The sequence below is a fragment of the Gymnoscopelus microlampas genome (genome assembly GCF_963454915.1).
Source record: "Gymnoscopelus microlampas genome assembly, chromosome: 17".
NCBI lineage: Eukaryota > Metazoa > Chordata > Actinopteri > Myctophiformes > Myctophidae > Gymnoscopelus > Gymnoscopelus microlampas.
The window spans coordinates 8,914,886-8,930,565 of NC_139954.1; the positions used below are offsets into that span (position 1 = coordinate 8,914,886).

At 41.9% G+C, this 15,680-nt stretch overlaps 1 protein-coding gene across 1 annotated transcript in view; it reads left to right on the plus strand.

Moving 5' to 3' along the window:
- itprid2 (ITPR interacting domain containing 2) overlaps window positions 1-15,680 on the plus strand; it is a 45,804-nt gene that overhangs the window by 18,803 nt on the left and 11,321 nt on the right. The window contains exons 7-16 of the mRNA XM_084085159.1: window positions 2,741-2,782; window positions 3,193-3,310; window positions 5,064-5,211; window positions 5,313-5,373; window positions 9,934-10,041; window positions 11,597-11,984; window positions 13,134-13,410; window positions 13,863-13,908; window positions 15,120-15,202; window positions 15,355-15,585. Coding sequence (XP_083941285.1) covers window positions 2,741-2,782; window positions 3,193-3,310; window positions 5,064-5,211; window positions 5,313-5,373; window positions 9,934-10,041; window positions 11,597-11,984; window positions 13,134-13,410; window positions 13,863-13,908; window positions 15,120-15,202; window positions 15,355-15,585 — 1,502 coding nt within the window. The remainder of the gene's footprint in view (window positions 1-2,740; window positions 2,783-3,192; window positions 3,311-5,063; window positions 5,212-5,312; window positions 5,374-9,933; window positions 10,042-11,596; window positions 11,985-13,133; window positions 13,411-13,862; window positions 13,909-15,119; window positions 15,203-15,354; window positions 15,586-15,680) is intronic.

Sequence of the window (15,680 nt, forward strand, 5' to 3'; positions counted from 1 at the left end):
CTCACAACGAAGGATAGGATTCATGTAAAAATTCTACAAATTTGCCCTGCAACCACTTTCAACCTGGCGTCCATTGCACGATGAAGTATAAAATAGGGCATGTATTCCTTAAGGGGAGATATATGAAGGGTAAATGGTGCATTTAAATAGTGCCTTTATCCAAAGTGCTTTACAATGTGCACTTCCTTCACACACTGTCGGCAGAGGAAACCATGCAAGGCAACAAAGCTGCTCAGTTAGCAGCAGTTAGGGCTTAAGTGTCTTGCTCAAGGACGCTTTCACAATAACTCATGGGAGTGGGGGATTGAACCGGGAACCTTACGATTTCCGCTCTTAACTCCTGTGCCACTGCCGACCCAAACAGCATACTGCTAAGTTTTAAGGTTAGGCATGTATTTGTCAGGGTTACGGTTAGGCAGGTATTTGTTAGGCTAGGGTTAGGGTTAAGTAGCTGTCAAATTGTTTTCTCCTGCTGAATGTGAATGTTTGAACAGCTTCTCTCTCTCTCTCTAACATCAGCTTACTCTACCTCAAAACAAAATAATTCTCCTGCTTGTCGTGGAATGTTATTGCGCTGTAGCGTTGTTTCAGCTTGCTGGGTCTTCGCTTTCAGAATAATGAGTGTCTATTACACTCTATTCATCCATCCATTAGTTCTATTAGATTCTATTCATCTCAAGTGCCTTCTGTCAGCAGGCTGTCAGGTGTGCAGTAAGTTGGATTGTGCACACAATATGTCGGCTTTGTGTGTTTAGGTGAAATGGCCCTTTCAAGCCCTGTTGTGTGATGCTCTACTGATAAACATGGGGAACTACATTTTTGCGTCAAGGCAGCCCCCCCCCCCCCCCATACATCTAACCGACTATAGCAACCAAAGTGAGACTAACTTAAAAGACCAAGTCATTTTCAACCTACAGTATCCTCATATAATTTGTCCTCACTAATGCTCATTATAAGATGGTACATCTTACAACATTTAAAGGAGTAGTTCACCCAAAAAGGACTTATTTTCTATACATTTTCTATCAAAACACACCTGATGAAGCCTTGAATTCATGGAGATGTCACCTAAACTAGTAGGAGATGTCGCCTAAACTAATAATTTGATGACCGGCAGAGTCTCCATCAAATTATTGGCTTAGGAATGTGATTATTGGCTATGCGACAAAAACAATCTCCATGAATTCAAAGCTTCATGGGGTGTGTAATTGGAAGTAGTTTTTGGGGTGAACTATTCCTTTAACCTGCAAGTTAGGAAGAATAAGAGAAAATGGCACTATCCAAAAGCCTAAAGAGGAAAGTTGACAGTGAAAACGTGTCTATTTGGACATTATAGCTATAATGATAGCATATATGTGGGATTGTCAGTCTGAAAAAAATCATCAACATAAACTGGCTTGCCAGATATTATTGCTGCGGGGCAGATTTCGGCCCGTGGGCCGCTTAGTGTCGCCCACTGTTGTACGATTTATCACCCAGTTATTTGTAGTTTTGCGGGGCTGGGTTGGCTCACGTTTCCAGCCTGTGAGGTTGAAACGGCAATCCCAACTTGAATATCCCAGCAGTTGACTGAAAACACCGCAGGTGCTGCTGGCTTGCCGGCCTAGTCATTATGCAGACAATCTGTAGTCAGTGGAAGGCTGCAGTTTTCCACTCTTTGTGTTTTGGTACCTTTCCACTGATTGGTCAGCTGACATATTGGCGCATAGCTTAACCTAGTTCCCAGTTTTATCTTCATCTCACGAGGAGATAAAGCCTGGAAAAGAACTATACTGCCAAAAGTGTCTGACCGGAAGTACGGGATGTACAAGGCTACAGCCTAACCATGTGAAATATGTGGCGTTTTTTTCTTTTCTTTCTTTTTTCCATGCTGCACAAACTGGTCTTTGAAACGGTACCTTTTAACCCATTTAGACCTGAGGCCGATTCTAAATCCTGACCTAAGTTTTCAGAAAAACTTGAAATATGTACCTGTATTCAAAAATTACAAAATATTATGTTGCTATATACTGTACATAGCAACAGGAACCCCAAAAGGGGCTCCCGTCTTGAAAGGTATAGTTACAAATAGGGGTTCCTGCCCAAAATGGGTTAAGAGACATTGTACCTGCTGCTACTCCCCCCCCCCCCTCAACTGCATAATGATGCTCATGTTTCAAAATAACATGTATGTACACACCTGCATATGCTAATGTTCTGAATATCATGTGCCGGTATCTGCTTTCAAGTCCGCTATCTGTATAGTATCTTTATTTGTTCTACTGAATGAATCTGTTTTCCATCTCTTTCCCTTTGCTCTCACTCTAGTCCTCTCTCTTCTCTCGGAATACTACTAAACGAAAATAAATAAATAATAATAATAGTAATTTTTGCACCTGTAAAACTGTGATGTGACAAATGTGAGTGATCCTGATTCAGCCTACCAAAGCTTTCTGTAGTCCTGTATGTCCGGTTAGACACTTTCGGCAATAGTTCTTGTCCAGCCTATCACAAGTTTATCACCCTAATGTTCCTTTTTATCAACCCCTCCCCCAGGGTAAAATAAAGGATGTTATGCATTTTTTGTTGAGGTCTTGTCAGGGGTTTTGTTATAAGTTGTAAAGCCAATATGGCTTGTCAAATAAGGCCTGAAAATGCTCTAGTCAGAACAAGAGACCGAACCAGGCTGCTAATTAAAATTCAGGAAGTCACAACAAATTCACAAACTGCTCTCTCTTTCTCTCCCTGTTTCTCTGTCCAGCCAACCACCTTCAGTCCAGCAGGGTCAAAGCTGAACCAACCTGGTGAGTCTCTTCTCTTCTCTTCTCTTCTCTTCTCTTCTCTTCTCTTCTCTTCTCGGTTACTCTTCTCTTCTCTTCTCTTCTCGGTTACTCTTCTCTTCTCTTCTCGGTTACTCTTCTCTTCTCTTCTCTTCTCGGTTACTCTTCTCTTCTCTTCTCGGTTACTCTTCTCTTCTCTTCTCTTCTCTTCTCTTCTCTTCTCTTCTCTTCTCTTCTCTTCTCTTCTCTTCTCTTCTCTTCTCTTCTCTTCTCTTCTCTTCTCTTCTCTTCTGTTACTAACATCGGTTACTAACATTGCTTGTATGTGTCTCTTCTGCGTGCATGTGGATTGTGTGTTTGTTCGTGTGTGTGTTCATGCATTTGTGTGTGTGTGTGTGTGTGTGTGTGCGCGCGCATGTGTTTTGTGTTTGTGGGTGTGTGTGTGTGTGTAGTTATGTTGAAGCAGCAGCCCAGGAAAAGAGAAGTCAGTTTAAACTGAGAGGACAGAGTATGAACTCTACAGGCTCAGGGAAGAGCAGCGCTGTGTCCAGGTCAGTACTACAGTAGTTGAACCAGCTAACCAATAACTGACTTTGTTTTGTACAAACTTATCCGGTGGTTCTCAAACCGTTTTATGTCGAGGACCCCCACATTGGCACAAAAATTACCCCACGGACCCCCATATGAAAATATACGGCACAGACCCCCATAAGAGAAAATATTTACGGTTATAGCAGTGATTCTCAAACATTTTAATTTCAAGCATCCCCATTTTGATATGCAGTTAGAGACCCATAAGGGTCCATTTGGTTCCTAACTATCAATCATTTGGCTGGGGATCCCTGGAACCCCTCCAACGACCCCAGGGGGTCCCTGGACCCCACTTTGAGAACCACTGGATTAATCAACTACAGTAGCTAACAGAATGAAATAACCGGCTGCCTGACTAATTAGCGTCACTGTTTACAATTCCAGTCAGAATTAACCAAAAGTGAACGATGAATATTGAACATGATATTTCATATTGTGATGTTTTCATTCATTTCATTTTCTCATACAGTCAGTATATTTAGTTGGCTCCATCCGTTTTCTGTCTAAGTTTAATATTAATTTGACATTAACTTGCAACCATTTTTCTTCCAGTTCCCGCAATTGTAGTGATAGCACACATAGTTTTTTGATGACGAAGCCTGTTTCCATTCCTAGACACTTCCTTCAGCTCATGTCTGTCAACATTAACCCTTTCTGTACGTCAGCTCATGTCTGTCAACATTAACCCTTTCTGTATGTCAGTTCATGTCTGTCAACATTAACCCTTTATGTACGTCACGATGTTACTGCTTACTGTGCTGATTTTCACGTACTGTATGTCTTGTGCTGAACATCACCTGTATGCGAGTATCTGTCCCAACGATGACAAAACAAAGTTATTTTGTTGGTTAGTAAATCGTCGTAATGGTATTTTAGAGATGGTCTTTTCCTTTATAGAATATTTATGTCCCATCCCCATTTCTAGAAATTCAGCCAGTTGTCGGTCCACACAGGACTGCGTTGCCTGTCGCTGGTTCGACTCCCAACCCCGACGGCCTTTGCTGCGCGTCACCCCCCCATCTCTCTCCCCGTTTCCTGTCAGCATACTTTCCTATCAATAAAAGCCCCCAAAGCCCCACCTAGCCTGGAAACCAGACAAATCTGCCATTGCAAAACAAAAAAATGCCCTCGGCAGATTTGGTCTGACACCGCTCAGTTGTGATTGGATTTCACTCCCTCCGAAGTAGTGAGGGACCAATCTTGGCCCAGTATGTAAATTTGGGGCGGGCTTATCACCAGAGGCATTTTTTTATTGATTGTGAACTCTTTCAAAAAGCCGGAAGAGGCTGTAAATCACTGAGCGAGTGTGTGTACGCAATTAGAAACAGTTCCGCTAACTAACCCATGTCACTGAAGATGATGTTTACTACCGGTAACTCGACTAACTTAATAACCATGTAACTACCCACCAAACTAATGGACGACTGACCGATGGGCATTTTTCTGTTGATGAACAATCTATCATGACATTTTTCAAACGTTTTCACATACTGGCAGAATGAAAAACGAATTAACTGAAGTCATTTTAAAGAACTAAAGTGCTTCTTGCTTCTAAAGTAAAGACTATTTGTTTTCTGGAGATCACAACCACATAATCCACTGTGTCTGTCTGTCGCATGGTGGTGCTTTATTTGTTTGTCTGGTTAATTAGAATGGGAGTGTTTGGGAACACTAATGTTACTGAACTAACCCTCTCTGTCTCTGTCTGTCTAGTGTATCAGAGTTGTTGGACCTGTATGAGGAGGATCCTGAAGAGATTTTATATAATCTGGGGTTTGGTCGAGAGGAACCAGACCTGGCCTCTAAAGTTCCATCTCGCTTCTTCAACGGCTCATCTGGAGCCAGAGGCATCGACATCAAGGTACCAGTACAAGTATGGTGATCCTAGTTGTGCTAGTAGTAGTAGCTGTAGTATTGTCATCAACTGTAGTTATCAGTGTGTGACATTGTGTTTGTTTACAGGTCTATCTGGGAGCTCAACTACAACGCATGGAGCTGGAAAACCCTAACTACGCCCTAACTAGTATGTATTATTACACACACTGTAGCCTAACTAGTATGCACTACTACTGTACACTAGTTTTGGACATTTTGGCCGATATCCGATTACTGAATATTTGCACGGTCAAATCGACGATACCGATCATTACACCTGTTATACAGTAACTGTCATTCTGGGTGCAGATACAGAATTTAAAAAAAAATATTTGTATTATAAGTATTTTTACTTAAAAGGATCCCTGGCTAATAAGCCATATATGCCTTAATACATTATGATTACCCTCTATAACAAAAATTCAAAACACCTTAAATATTGTATACATTTTAGAAATAGTTCATCGTTTACTCAAGGGATCAACACCTGTCGCAAGTTGATGATGTAATTTGTCCATGTGTGTGGTCCAGCCTTGTGGAATGCATGGACAGATTACAACTTATTCAAAATATTGTTTATATTTTGTTAACCTTAGAAAGCATAAGAATTTTGTTTTAGTTATCACATGCATTCCGTACATTCCCTCACATGGATAAATGACATCATCAACTTGCGACGGGAGTGTGTCTGACTTGAATAAAAAATGAAATAATAATAATTTCTAAAATAAATAAAATATTAAGGTGTTTTTAATTTAAAATGTTTGTTATAGAGGGCAATTATAATGTGATAAGGCGTATTAGCCAGAGATCCTTTTAATAATTTTCCCACTTGTTGACCCTATGGAAAGCTTCTCCAGACACCACTGATATTGCATCTGCAGCCTTTTTCATCACAAAATGCTTTTTCAGCTTCACATTCAAACATAAATAAATATTATGAAAATAAAATATTGACTAAAACCAACATATATTATTTTGATATCGGTTCGATATAGATATTGCATTTTCAAAGGCCAATATTGCAGATTGCCCACCCACAGATGGTACTACCCACCCGATTCAAACTTTAGGACTTAATTACAAATAATTTAATATATTCTATTATTATTATTATTATAGTTATAAGTGTTTGAAGTGTACAAATGTCTTTGAAGGCTGCCAGGACAGTGAATGTGAGAGGCTTTAGGTGGCTTTGTGTGCTCCTGCCTGCATGGCTGTCAAACTGCCTTAACAGAACCAGCTTTGTCCTGGCAAGGACACACACACACACACACACACACACACACACACACACACACACACACACACACACACACACACACACACACACACACACACACACACACACACACACACACACACACACACACACACACGCACACAGGACTGTTCTGCCAATTCTCTGAGTCACATTTAAAGCTACAGTAGTGATAAACACAAACAAACACAATATACATGCACATACATACATGTAAATACAACATACACAGTATTACACACACACACACACACACACACACACACACACACACACACACACACACACACACACACACACACACACACACGCACACACACAGTTACTCTCTCATACTAGTTAGTATTCTCAGTACTGATCCACTGCTTCCCCAGCCGTGTGTGTGTGTGTGTGCGAGATGTGTTATGTAAGCTCTGTCTCTTGGGATGGTGAGAGTGTGTGTGTGTGAGAGAGAAAAAAGGAATGATAGAAAGAAAACAGAGAAAATGTGTCATCAGCACTTCCTGTTTCATTCCCATGATGCTCTGAGGTTTGACTGACTATTAGTTATTTATTTGCTGCTGATCATTTATGAACTCTTTGTTAAAGGTGCAGTATGTGATAATTTATTTCTCCCAATTTTGTTGTTAAAATAAGTGTTAAATAGCACTATATTCTGATAGTAATCATTGCTAGGTTCTCAAATGTTTTAATTTCAAGGACCCCCAGTACTCTGAGAGTAAGACCTTTATTGATCCCGCTGGGGAAATTCTAGTCACCAAAGACAGTAGTACAGTAGTTAAATACAGATCACAGGGCAAGAAAAAATAAGTACTACAGATACAGCATGATGGAAATAAATCACAGTCAAAGCAACACCATCAGTGAGGTGGCAAAAAAAGAAAAAGAAAATGTATATATATAAATAAGATAATGCAACCTACAATTTACACCTTCAGCAGTGAAAGCATAGTGCAAGCAAGACAACGTAAAAGTACACGAGAACGCACAGAAGCATGTCTAATAGTGTCCATACTAGGGCTGTCACGATTACAAATTTAAGGGCCCCTACACACTGCGTTGACACTAAGTTGACGATAATTGTCACACACATAATTGCGATTTAAGCGGTACATTTAATTTATGTTTACCTTATAGGCTTCGTAATCTGCACAGGGCAGATATGACAAATAACTTAAATATACAAAGACATTTCTGACACATTTAATAATGTAAAAATAGCAGAAAGCTTACAACGCGTCACAAAGTGACGCCTTGTAAACTTGTAGATCTGCTATTTCTGCTATTTTCTTTTTTATATTTGAAAATGTGTAAAAAATGTTCTACATGGAAACGATTATGCAAAAAAATTGTGAATATCTCAAATAATTGCGATTAGACGATTATGTAATAATTGTGACAAGTCTAGTCCATACCACACTGAACTGCTTGTTTCCGAGCAAGAGAGTGAACAAATGGAACCACATAGACCGGTACATCCATGTGTATACTCTTGGCTGCTTGTTTTTGCAGAAAATGCACTTAAGACTTCTGGTGATTAGTAGTTTCGTTCCCTACCTATGTTGAATGCACTTATTGTAAGTCGCTTTGGATAAAAGCGTCTGCTAAATGACTGTAATGTAATGTTATGTGTTCAGAATTACAGACCTGTAAGGATCAATTTGGAAGTGTTTGATAATGAAATATCCCATTAACTATTTCAGTTCTATTGGCAAGTTATTACAGCCCTAAACCTCTTACTACTGACTGCTAACTATTAATAACTATGAAATACATTATCATTATTATCACACCCAAGGGACGTTTTTCAACAATGTACTGTATGTCAGAGAGTGAGTTATGCCAACACAAGCCAAATACGGCAACATGTCATTAATAACAATTTCACTACCACAATAATTCTTAATAAGTAGTCCCTGACTGTCTGCACAAACAAGGTGGTTACTATGCAACATTTACATTTACTACTGGAATGTACCCTGCCTGTTAACCACTTAAACCACCCCAACCACTTAAAATAAGAGATGTCCTAGTATAGATATGCCCCTGGGGGGACTCCAGTCAACAATGTATATAGGGCAATGGTTCCCAAACAGTGGGTCAGGACCCACTGTTTTGTGAGCTTGTAGATCAGCTATTCAACAGTTTGGCTCCCGGGGAGACATAAAATATCTCATTTGGGTCTTGAGCTAAAAAGTTTGGGAACCACTGAAATAGGGTATATATACTTAGTTGCAATGCGTTGTAAGCTTGCAGATCTGCTATTTTTGACGAATGTTCACCCCAGAGTACGGACACTAGGGTTCATGGGGTTAACCACCACTTAAAGGAGAACTCCGGACTACCGTTTTTCTTACCTTTTTATAAACACTTGGGTGTTTAGCTACGGTGGACTCGGGATGGAGTTATGATTTTTTTCTACTGTACCACTCGTCCTAGGACATAATAATATCATATAAAAGGTAAGGAAAAGGTAGTCCGGAATTCTCCTTTAAGCTCTTCTTGCAGTGGTGTTTTGCAAAAAAAATGCAGATCTACACAACAAAATGCATTGTGAGCTTGTGAATCTGCTATATATATAGACCTGAGGCCGATAAAAACACCATATAAAATGTATTTGAAGTTTTCTGGAAAAAAAACGTTTCTCCCTTTCGACAATATGAGTCTTTTTTTATTTATTTTTATTGGAGGATAGTGAGATGCATAATCTCGTCTTCTTTCACCTTTACCCTGCCATTTGATGCCCGCCCACCCCCAAGGTTGGTTTCCAGTGCTGCAGCACTTAAAGTCCTTGCATTAAGCCAGCACGGGTTTGTAACAGGTCTTTTTCCACCTATAATGACATGCCCAAAATAGGGGCGCCAGCTTGACAGTGATGAAGGACAACTGTTGTTCTGACACTTTCTTGTATTCACTGATTTATTCATTGACGCGCTTGTATTAGAACCCCCTCTACTGGATAGTTCTGGTAATTAGAAAGTTCATCATTCAAACAAAGCAAAGGAGAAATCTAAATAATCCATGATTTCTTTTGGTTTACTATACTTATTTAAAAATCGTGACACATCGGCTGCATAACTGACCATCCCAATGTTGTTTTAAAAAAGACATTTTCAAATAATATAAAACAATATAGGTCGGCGTTGTGAGCTAATGTTTTGTTTGTATAGACCTGTACTAATACATTGGACTTGGTTATTATTATACCACACCTATCAACCAATCGGATTTGACCAACCCATTTAATGAAAATTAAGTACAACTAAAATGTCTGCTAATTGTTGTCTCTCTCTGTGTGTGTGTGTGTGTGTGTGTGTGTGTGTGTGTGTGTGTGTGTGTGTGTGTGTGTGTGTGTGTGTGTGTGTGTGTGTGTGTGTGTGTGTGTGTGTGTGTGTGTGTGTGTGTGTGTGTGTGTGTGTGTGTGTGTGTGTGTGTGTGTGTGTGCAGGTCGTTTCCGTCAGATTGAGGTCTTGACAACAGTAGCTAATGAGTTCCTTCAGATGTACAGCCAGGTGTCTGGAAACCCGGTCCAACGAATCGGCTCCAGGGACCAAGGTAACCAAGGCAACCCGCACCCCCCCCACACAAAAATAAATCCCATAACCATGGTACAGCAGATGCAGCATAGCTACAAAGTTTCACCTTGAACCCTACTCAACTTCCAGTTTGTCACATCACAGCCACCAAGTATTAATGACTGGGCGGAATTATTTTGTTCAAGTGTAACGCCCGGGAATCGAGCTAACCACTATACCACCACATAGACCCAGGTTTGAATCCCGGGCGTTGCTATGGTGCTGCGACCCGGATCGGATTTCCCGGTGGGGGAGGTCAAAAGGAGGGGCGAGTCTAGTAGTGGCGGCTCAGAGCCTCCGCCTGATGACCAAAAAGCCTAGTATCTTCCCTGGCCAAGGGGGAATTCTCCTTTAGGTTGGCTTTCCATACGGGAAACCCAGGGGGGTCATCCCTATGTTCCCCGGGTTCTATGTTCCCCCGCTAAGGTTAGGGTTAGGTTTAGGTTAGGTCCTATGTTCCCCGCTCTCCCTAGGAAAGCGGGGAACATAGGACCCGGGGAACATAGGACCTGGGGAACATAGGTACAGTCCCAACCCGGGTTCGAATCCCGTGCGCTACACAAGCTTCCTACAAATTGAAGTTACATTGTTAAATAAATACGTATACTAAGTAAAATAGTAAAAAATATGTTTGAAGTATAATTAAAGGACAACTTTGTGTTTTTACAACCAAGGTTTATGTTTTAGCTTGTAATTAAAGTAAATAAAAGAGTGTCATTTTTTTTCCATTTACTGCTTTCTATAGTTTTAGCAATTTTCGCGATCTTTTTTTTACAGTGGGCAGGGGCATTCGGGCAGGTGGCTAAATATGTATTTTTTTACAAAACATAATCTCCTGGCGGAGACAAATATTTATTTATATGATATACTATATTTAATAAATACACTTTGTTTTGCCGTTTAAAAAAAATGTTTTTCACATAATCAAATGTTTTATAGTCATGATTCACTTGGAGCCTGGATGGCTTGATTCTAGGCTTAAAATAATTGATATACTTATTTTTGGAAATCTCTATGGGAAAAATGAATGGCCTTTTTTGTTGTGGAACCACAAAATGGCCGCCACTGCTATGCCCTATGAGGGTTACTGTTGGTTTCTCGACAGAAAAACGTGGTTTGGACGTGGTTTGGACTGATCATGTTTACTCTTCCCCGAAGTAAGAACATAATTTTTGTAGAAATATTTCATATCGGTGGAGTAGAATTCAACTTTGAAAGTCGCTGCAGCTTTGTGAATGTTTGTTTGTTTTTGTATGTCGGACTTCGGCATTGATTGTACCGTACCGTACGTTGCATCATTTTAATCACAAGACCTGTACCTTTTTAAAATGGTATATAACTTGCCTATGTAGGTGACACACAGATTTGTGTACACTTTTTTGTTTGTCTGAAAAATGCAAAAACGTCCGAGGTCCCCGCGGGAGAGACCGCGGATTGTTAACAGGTTAAATCCCTTATTTCGATTAACTGTTTCACCCCTACTTTTCGTTTTCCTAACCTACGTTTTCCTAACCCACTTTATCTTGTGTTGCTAGTACGAGAGGACGGCAGAGGAGGAGAGGACAGAGGAGAGGAGAGAGGAGGAGAAGAGATCGGGGGAGGGGATGCGTTGCCGGCTCCTCTGAGGAGGAACAACTCTGCTCTGAACGTGGCCAGGATCCTCAAGAAAACCATCAGCAAACACAACCTGCTGAGCCAGTCCCCGCCGGACACACACACAGCTCCCGCCCACGCACACACACACCCACACCCAGGACACAGCAACATCGCCCCGGTCAACGGTCACGCTATGCACACCGATGGCAGCGGTACCGACGCTCACCACAGGGTGGCCCTCAGAAAGGACAGCTGCGTCCTCGCCACCGTTACCGAGGAGAGCAACGGGTCGTCGAAAGAGGAAACGGACGATCTGACAGACCACAGGTACAGGACAGACGGACAAAGATGTATACGTTTTTCCCACCTTCCACTTTTAATCGGGCCATAGTCTTCCAATTATGTGAAGAGTCCATATTTTTAGATGCATAAATAAGTGTTTATATTTTAATTTTACACTGCTACACCACTGGTTCTCAACGTCGCGTCCAAGGACCACCCGGGGTCCAGTAGTGTGTCCAGACTTTTTTTTTTGACTGGGGTGACCCTATTCACCCTCAAATTATAAAGGTCGAGAATCACTGTGCTGCACACCCAGTCCACTGACACACCAGTAAACACACCCAGTCTTATTTTTATTAGTTTTTATTATAATTTTTCTGGTTATGTTATTCTATTTTTATTTGGATTTATTTTCTACTTGTGTTTCCTTTACTTAGCCTTTGACATAATGCAATGTTTGTCTGGTTGACAGTATGGTCATAGTCCTCTGGGGTGGGGGGGTTATGGGGAGAAAAGAGAAAAGGGGGGATACGGAAAAAAAAAATATATACATATATGTAATTCAGTCTGTCTTTCTATGCTGTGTCTTTCTATGCCCTTTTCTGTAATCAAAACAAAAAACACACCCAATCTACTGACACACCAGTAAACACACCCAGTCTACTGACACAAGACCAGTAAACACACCCAGTCCACTGACACACAACCAGTAAACACACCCAGTCTACTGACCCAAGACCAGTAAACACACCCAGTCTACTGACACAAGTCCAGTAAACACACCCAGTCTACTGACCTAAGACCAGTAAACACACCCAGTCCACTGACACACAACCAGTAAACACAACCAGTCTACTGACACAAGACCAGTAAACACACCCAGTCTACTGACACAAGTCCAGTAAACACACCCAGTCTACTGACCTAAGACCAGTAAACACACCCAGTCCACTGACACACAACCAGTAAACACAACCAGTCTACTGACACAAGTCTAGTAAACACACCCAGTCTACTGACACACCAGTAAACACACCCAGTCTACTGACACACCAGTAAACACACCCAGTCTACTGACACACCAGTAAACACAACCAGTCCACTGACACAAGACCAGTAAACACACCCAGTCTACTGACACATTACCAGTGAAACCAGTGATTAGACCTGTTATTAAAAGCTGACTCCCTACAGGCCAGAAGACAGACTCGCCACTTCAGCAGCCAATGGGAAGGAGGAACCACAATCAGCCAGTCACACGGAGGAACGACCACGGTCACCCAATCAGACGGAGGATCAACCACGTTTGGCCAGTCAGACGGAGGATCAACCACGGTTAGCCAATCAGACGGAGGATCAACCACTGTCGGCCAATCAGACAGAGGAGATCAGACAGAGAGCTCCGCCCCTGCTCCACCCTCATCTTACTCAGCTGCGTACAGAGACCAAGGACTCCTTTGAAATGGAGGAGGTAAGCTGAAGGTCAAAGGTTATGTCCTCAATGCAATTCATCAGAGACTTAAGCTCGATTTATACTTAATCGGACGACGATGGCGTTGCATGGCGAAAATAAACAATCTACAAGCTCACAACGCATCCGTGATGCGTTGGGTGTCTTGCTCAGGGACACTTTGACAAATACATTGGGTAGTCCGGGAGTCGAAGCGGTAACCTCCTGATTACCACAGTCTCTCTACCCACTAAGCTATGGCTGCCCCTTAATGATAGTAATATTCGTATTGTGTGTGTGTGTGTGTGTGTGTGTGTGTGTGTGTGTGTGTGTGTGTGTGTGTGTGTGTGTGTGTGTGTGTGTGTGTGTGTGTGTGTGTGTGTGTGTGTGTGTGTGTGTGTGTGTGTGTGTGTGTGTGTGTGTGTGTGTGTGTGTGTGTGTGGTTGGGTTATTGTGTGTGTGTTTGTTTTTAGGTACTGAGTAATGAAGATGAGACACGCAGCACCTCCAGAACCAGTGGTGAGTTAATCTCCATCTCACAGCCCTTGACCTCTAACCTCAACCTCTGAATCCCGAATCCCTAACCGCCAACCCCCTGATCATTCAATACAAGACACTCTTACAAAGTGCAAGATCAGAGTAAACAACATGGTACGACAACGATGGTATCTGAATATTATAATATTCGGGGGAGGGCTGGGCGTGTCATGTTCAGCCCCCTTCAGCCCCCTTTGTTTGAGACCATGCTGCCACAGCAGTGGGTCTGTTTGTTTGAGTTGATTCAGTCCATTGGTTTATTTAGGACCTATTGCTTATGACAGTACTTTGCATACTTATTTCAAGGACCCCCAGTTTGATATGCATTTGGCCACAAACCTTTGATACAACTTTAATGGGATCCCACCTTTAAGTCATACTAGTGTCATACTAGTGTCATTTTCAGGGGGGGTTCTTGTACATCATGGCTGGGGGATGTACTGTACTTGTACATCAAGCCGCATCACCACGCTACAGAAATAGGAGAGGCAGGAGATAAGGCTCCTGCCGTATGGGCCACATGGCTCGGGAACCATTGGTTCCCAAGGCTACTTACTTGCTTTTTCTCAGTGTTTAGTCTGAGAGTGTACACATGGAACCAAATGGACCCGTAAGGCCAGATCCGTTATGGCCCATTTGGTTCCGAAATGTCAGTAATTTAGCTGGGGACCCCCTGGAACCCCCCTCAAGGATCTCCAGACCCCACTTTGAGAACACTGGCTCATGACCTTTGAGTTATATCGTCTACATGTCATGTATCCAAATTAATGTATGTATGGGACTTCCTAACAGAAGGTATATATTTATGGCCCGTGATATGTTGGCACTGGGTTTCTAGGGTGCCCCCCCCCCCCACACACACACACACACACACACACACACACACACACACACACACACACACACACACCCTCACTCCCTCACTCCCACCAAGCTGTGTGTTCCCGACTGATGTCTGGGCCAATTTAATTTAAAGTTTTATTGGATAAGGAGTTAATAATAAGTAAAAGATAGAATCAACTATTGTCTTATTAGATCAAAGCCTTATGTAAGCCAAGCAGACAAACAATGTACTGCCAACATATCTGTAAATCTTTTGTACAGTAGCTGTCTGATAATTAAATTGACTATAGAGGCTTGGTTGTTATTTGTGGATAATAATATATTTCATTTTGTGTGTGTCTCTGTGACAGGGTTGATAAGGACAGTCAGTCAACAGTCAGACAGTAGTGGCTTTGCTGAGGACCCATCTACTGACTCCAACAGCTACCTCAAGGTGTGTGTGTGTGTGTGCGTGTGCATGTGTGTGTGTGTGTGTGTAGTAATGGAACTGAGAAACCGACCATAATAATCTTAATGAATTGACATCAATTTGTTGACAAACTAGCCAACAAAATGACTTGAATTAATAAATTATCCGCCCACCAGGTGCAGGACAGCAGTGACAGTTGCGACAGCGAGACCACTGTGACCTCGCACGCGTCACATGACGTGGCCACGCCCCTCGCCGTGGACCAGCCGGCGTTCGAACGGCTGGCCGACACAGAAGAGGATCGGGAGGAGTTCGAGTCAGCAGCCCAGGTGCATGATGGGACTGGTAGTTCTGAGGAGGCGGGTCAGACCGGACACGCCGGAACCCAGTCCGAAACGCAGACCCAGGTTATTAGTTCATATTTATTTCGATTTGACTTTGATTTTTTTATTTTGTGAAAAATTAGAATTAGTTTTAATAGTTTTAGTTTTTTATTGGAATA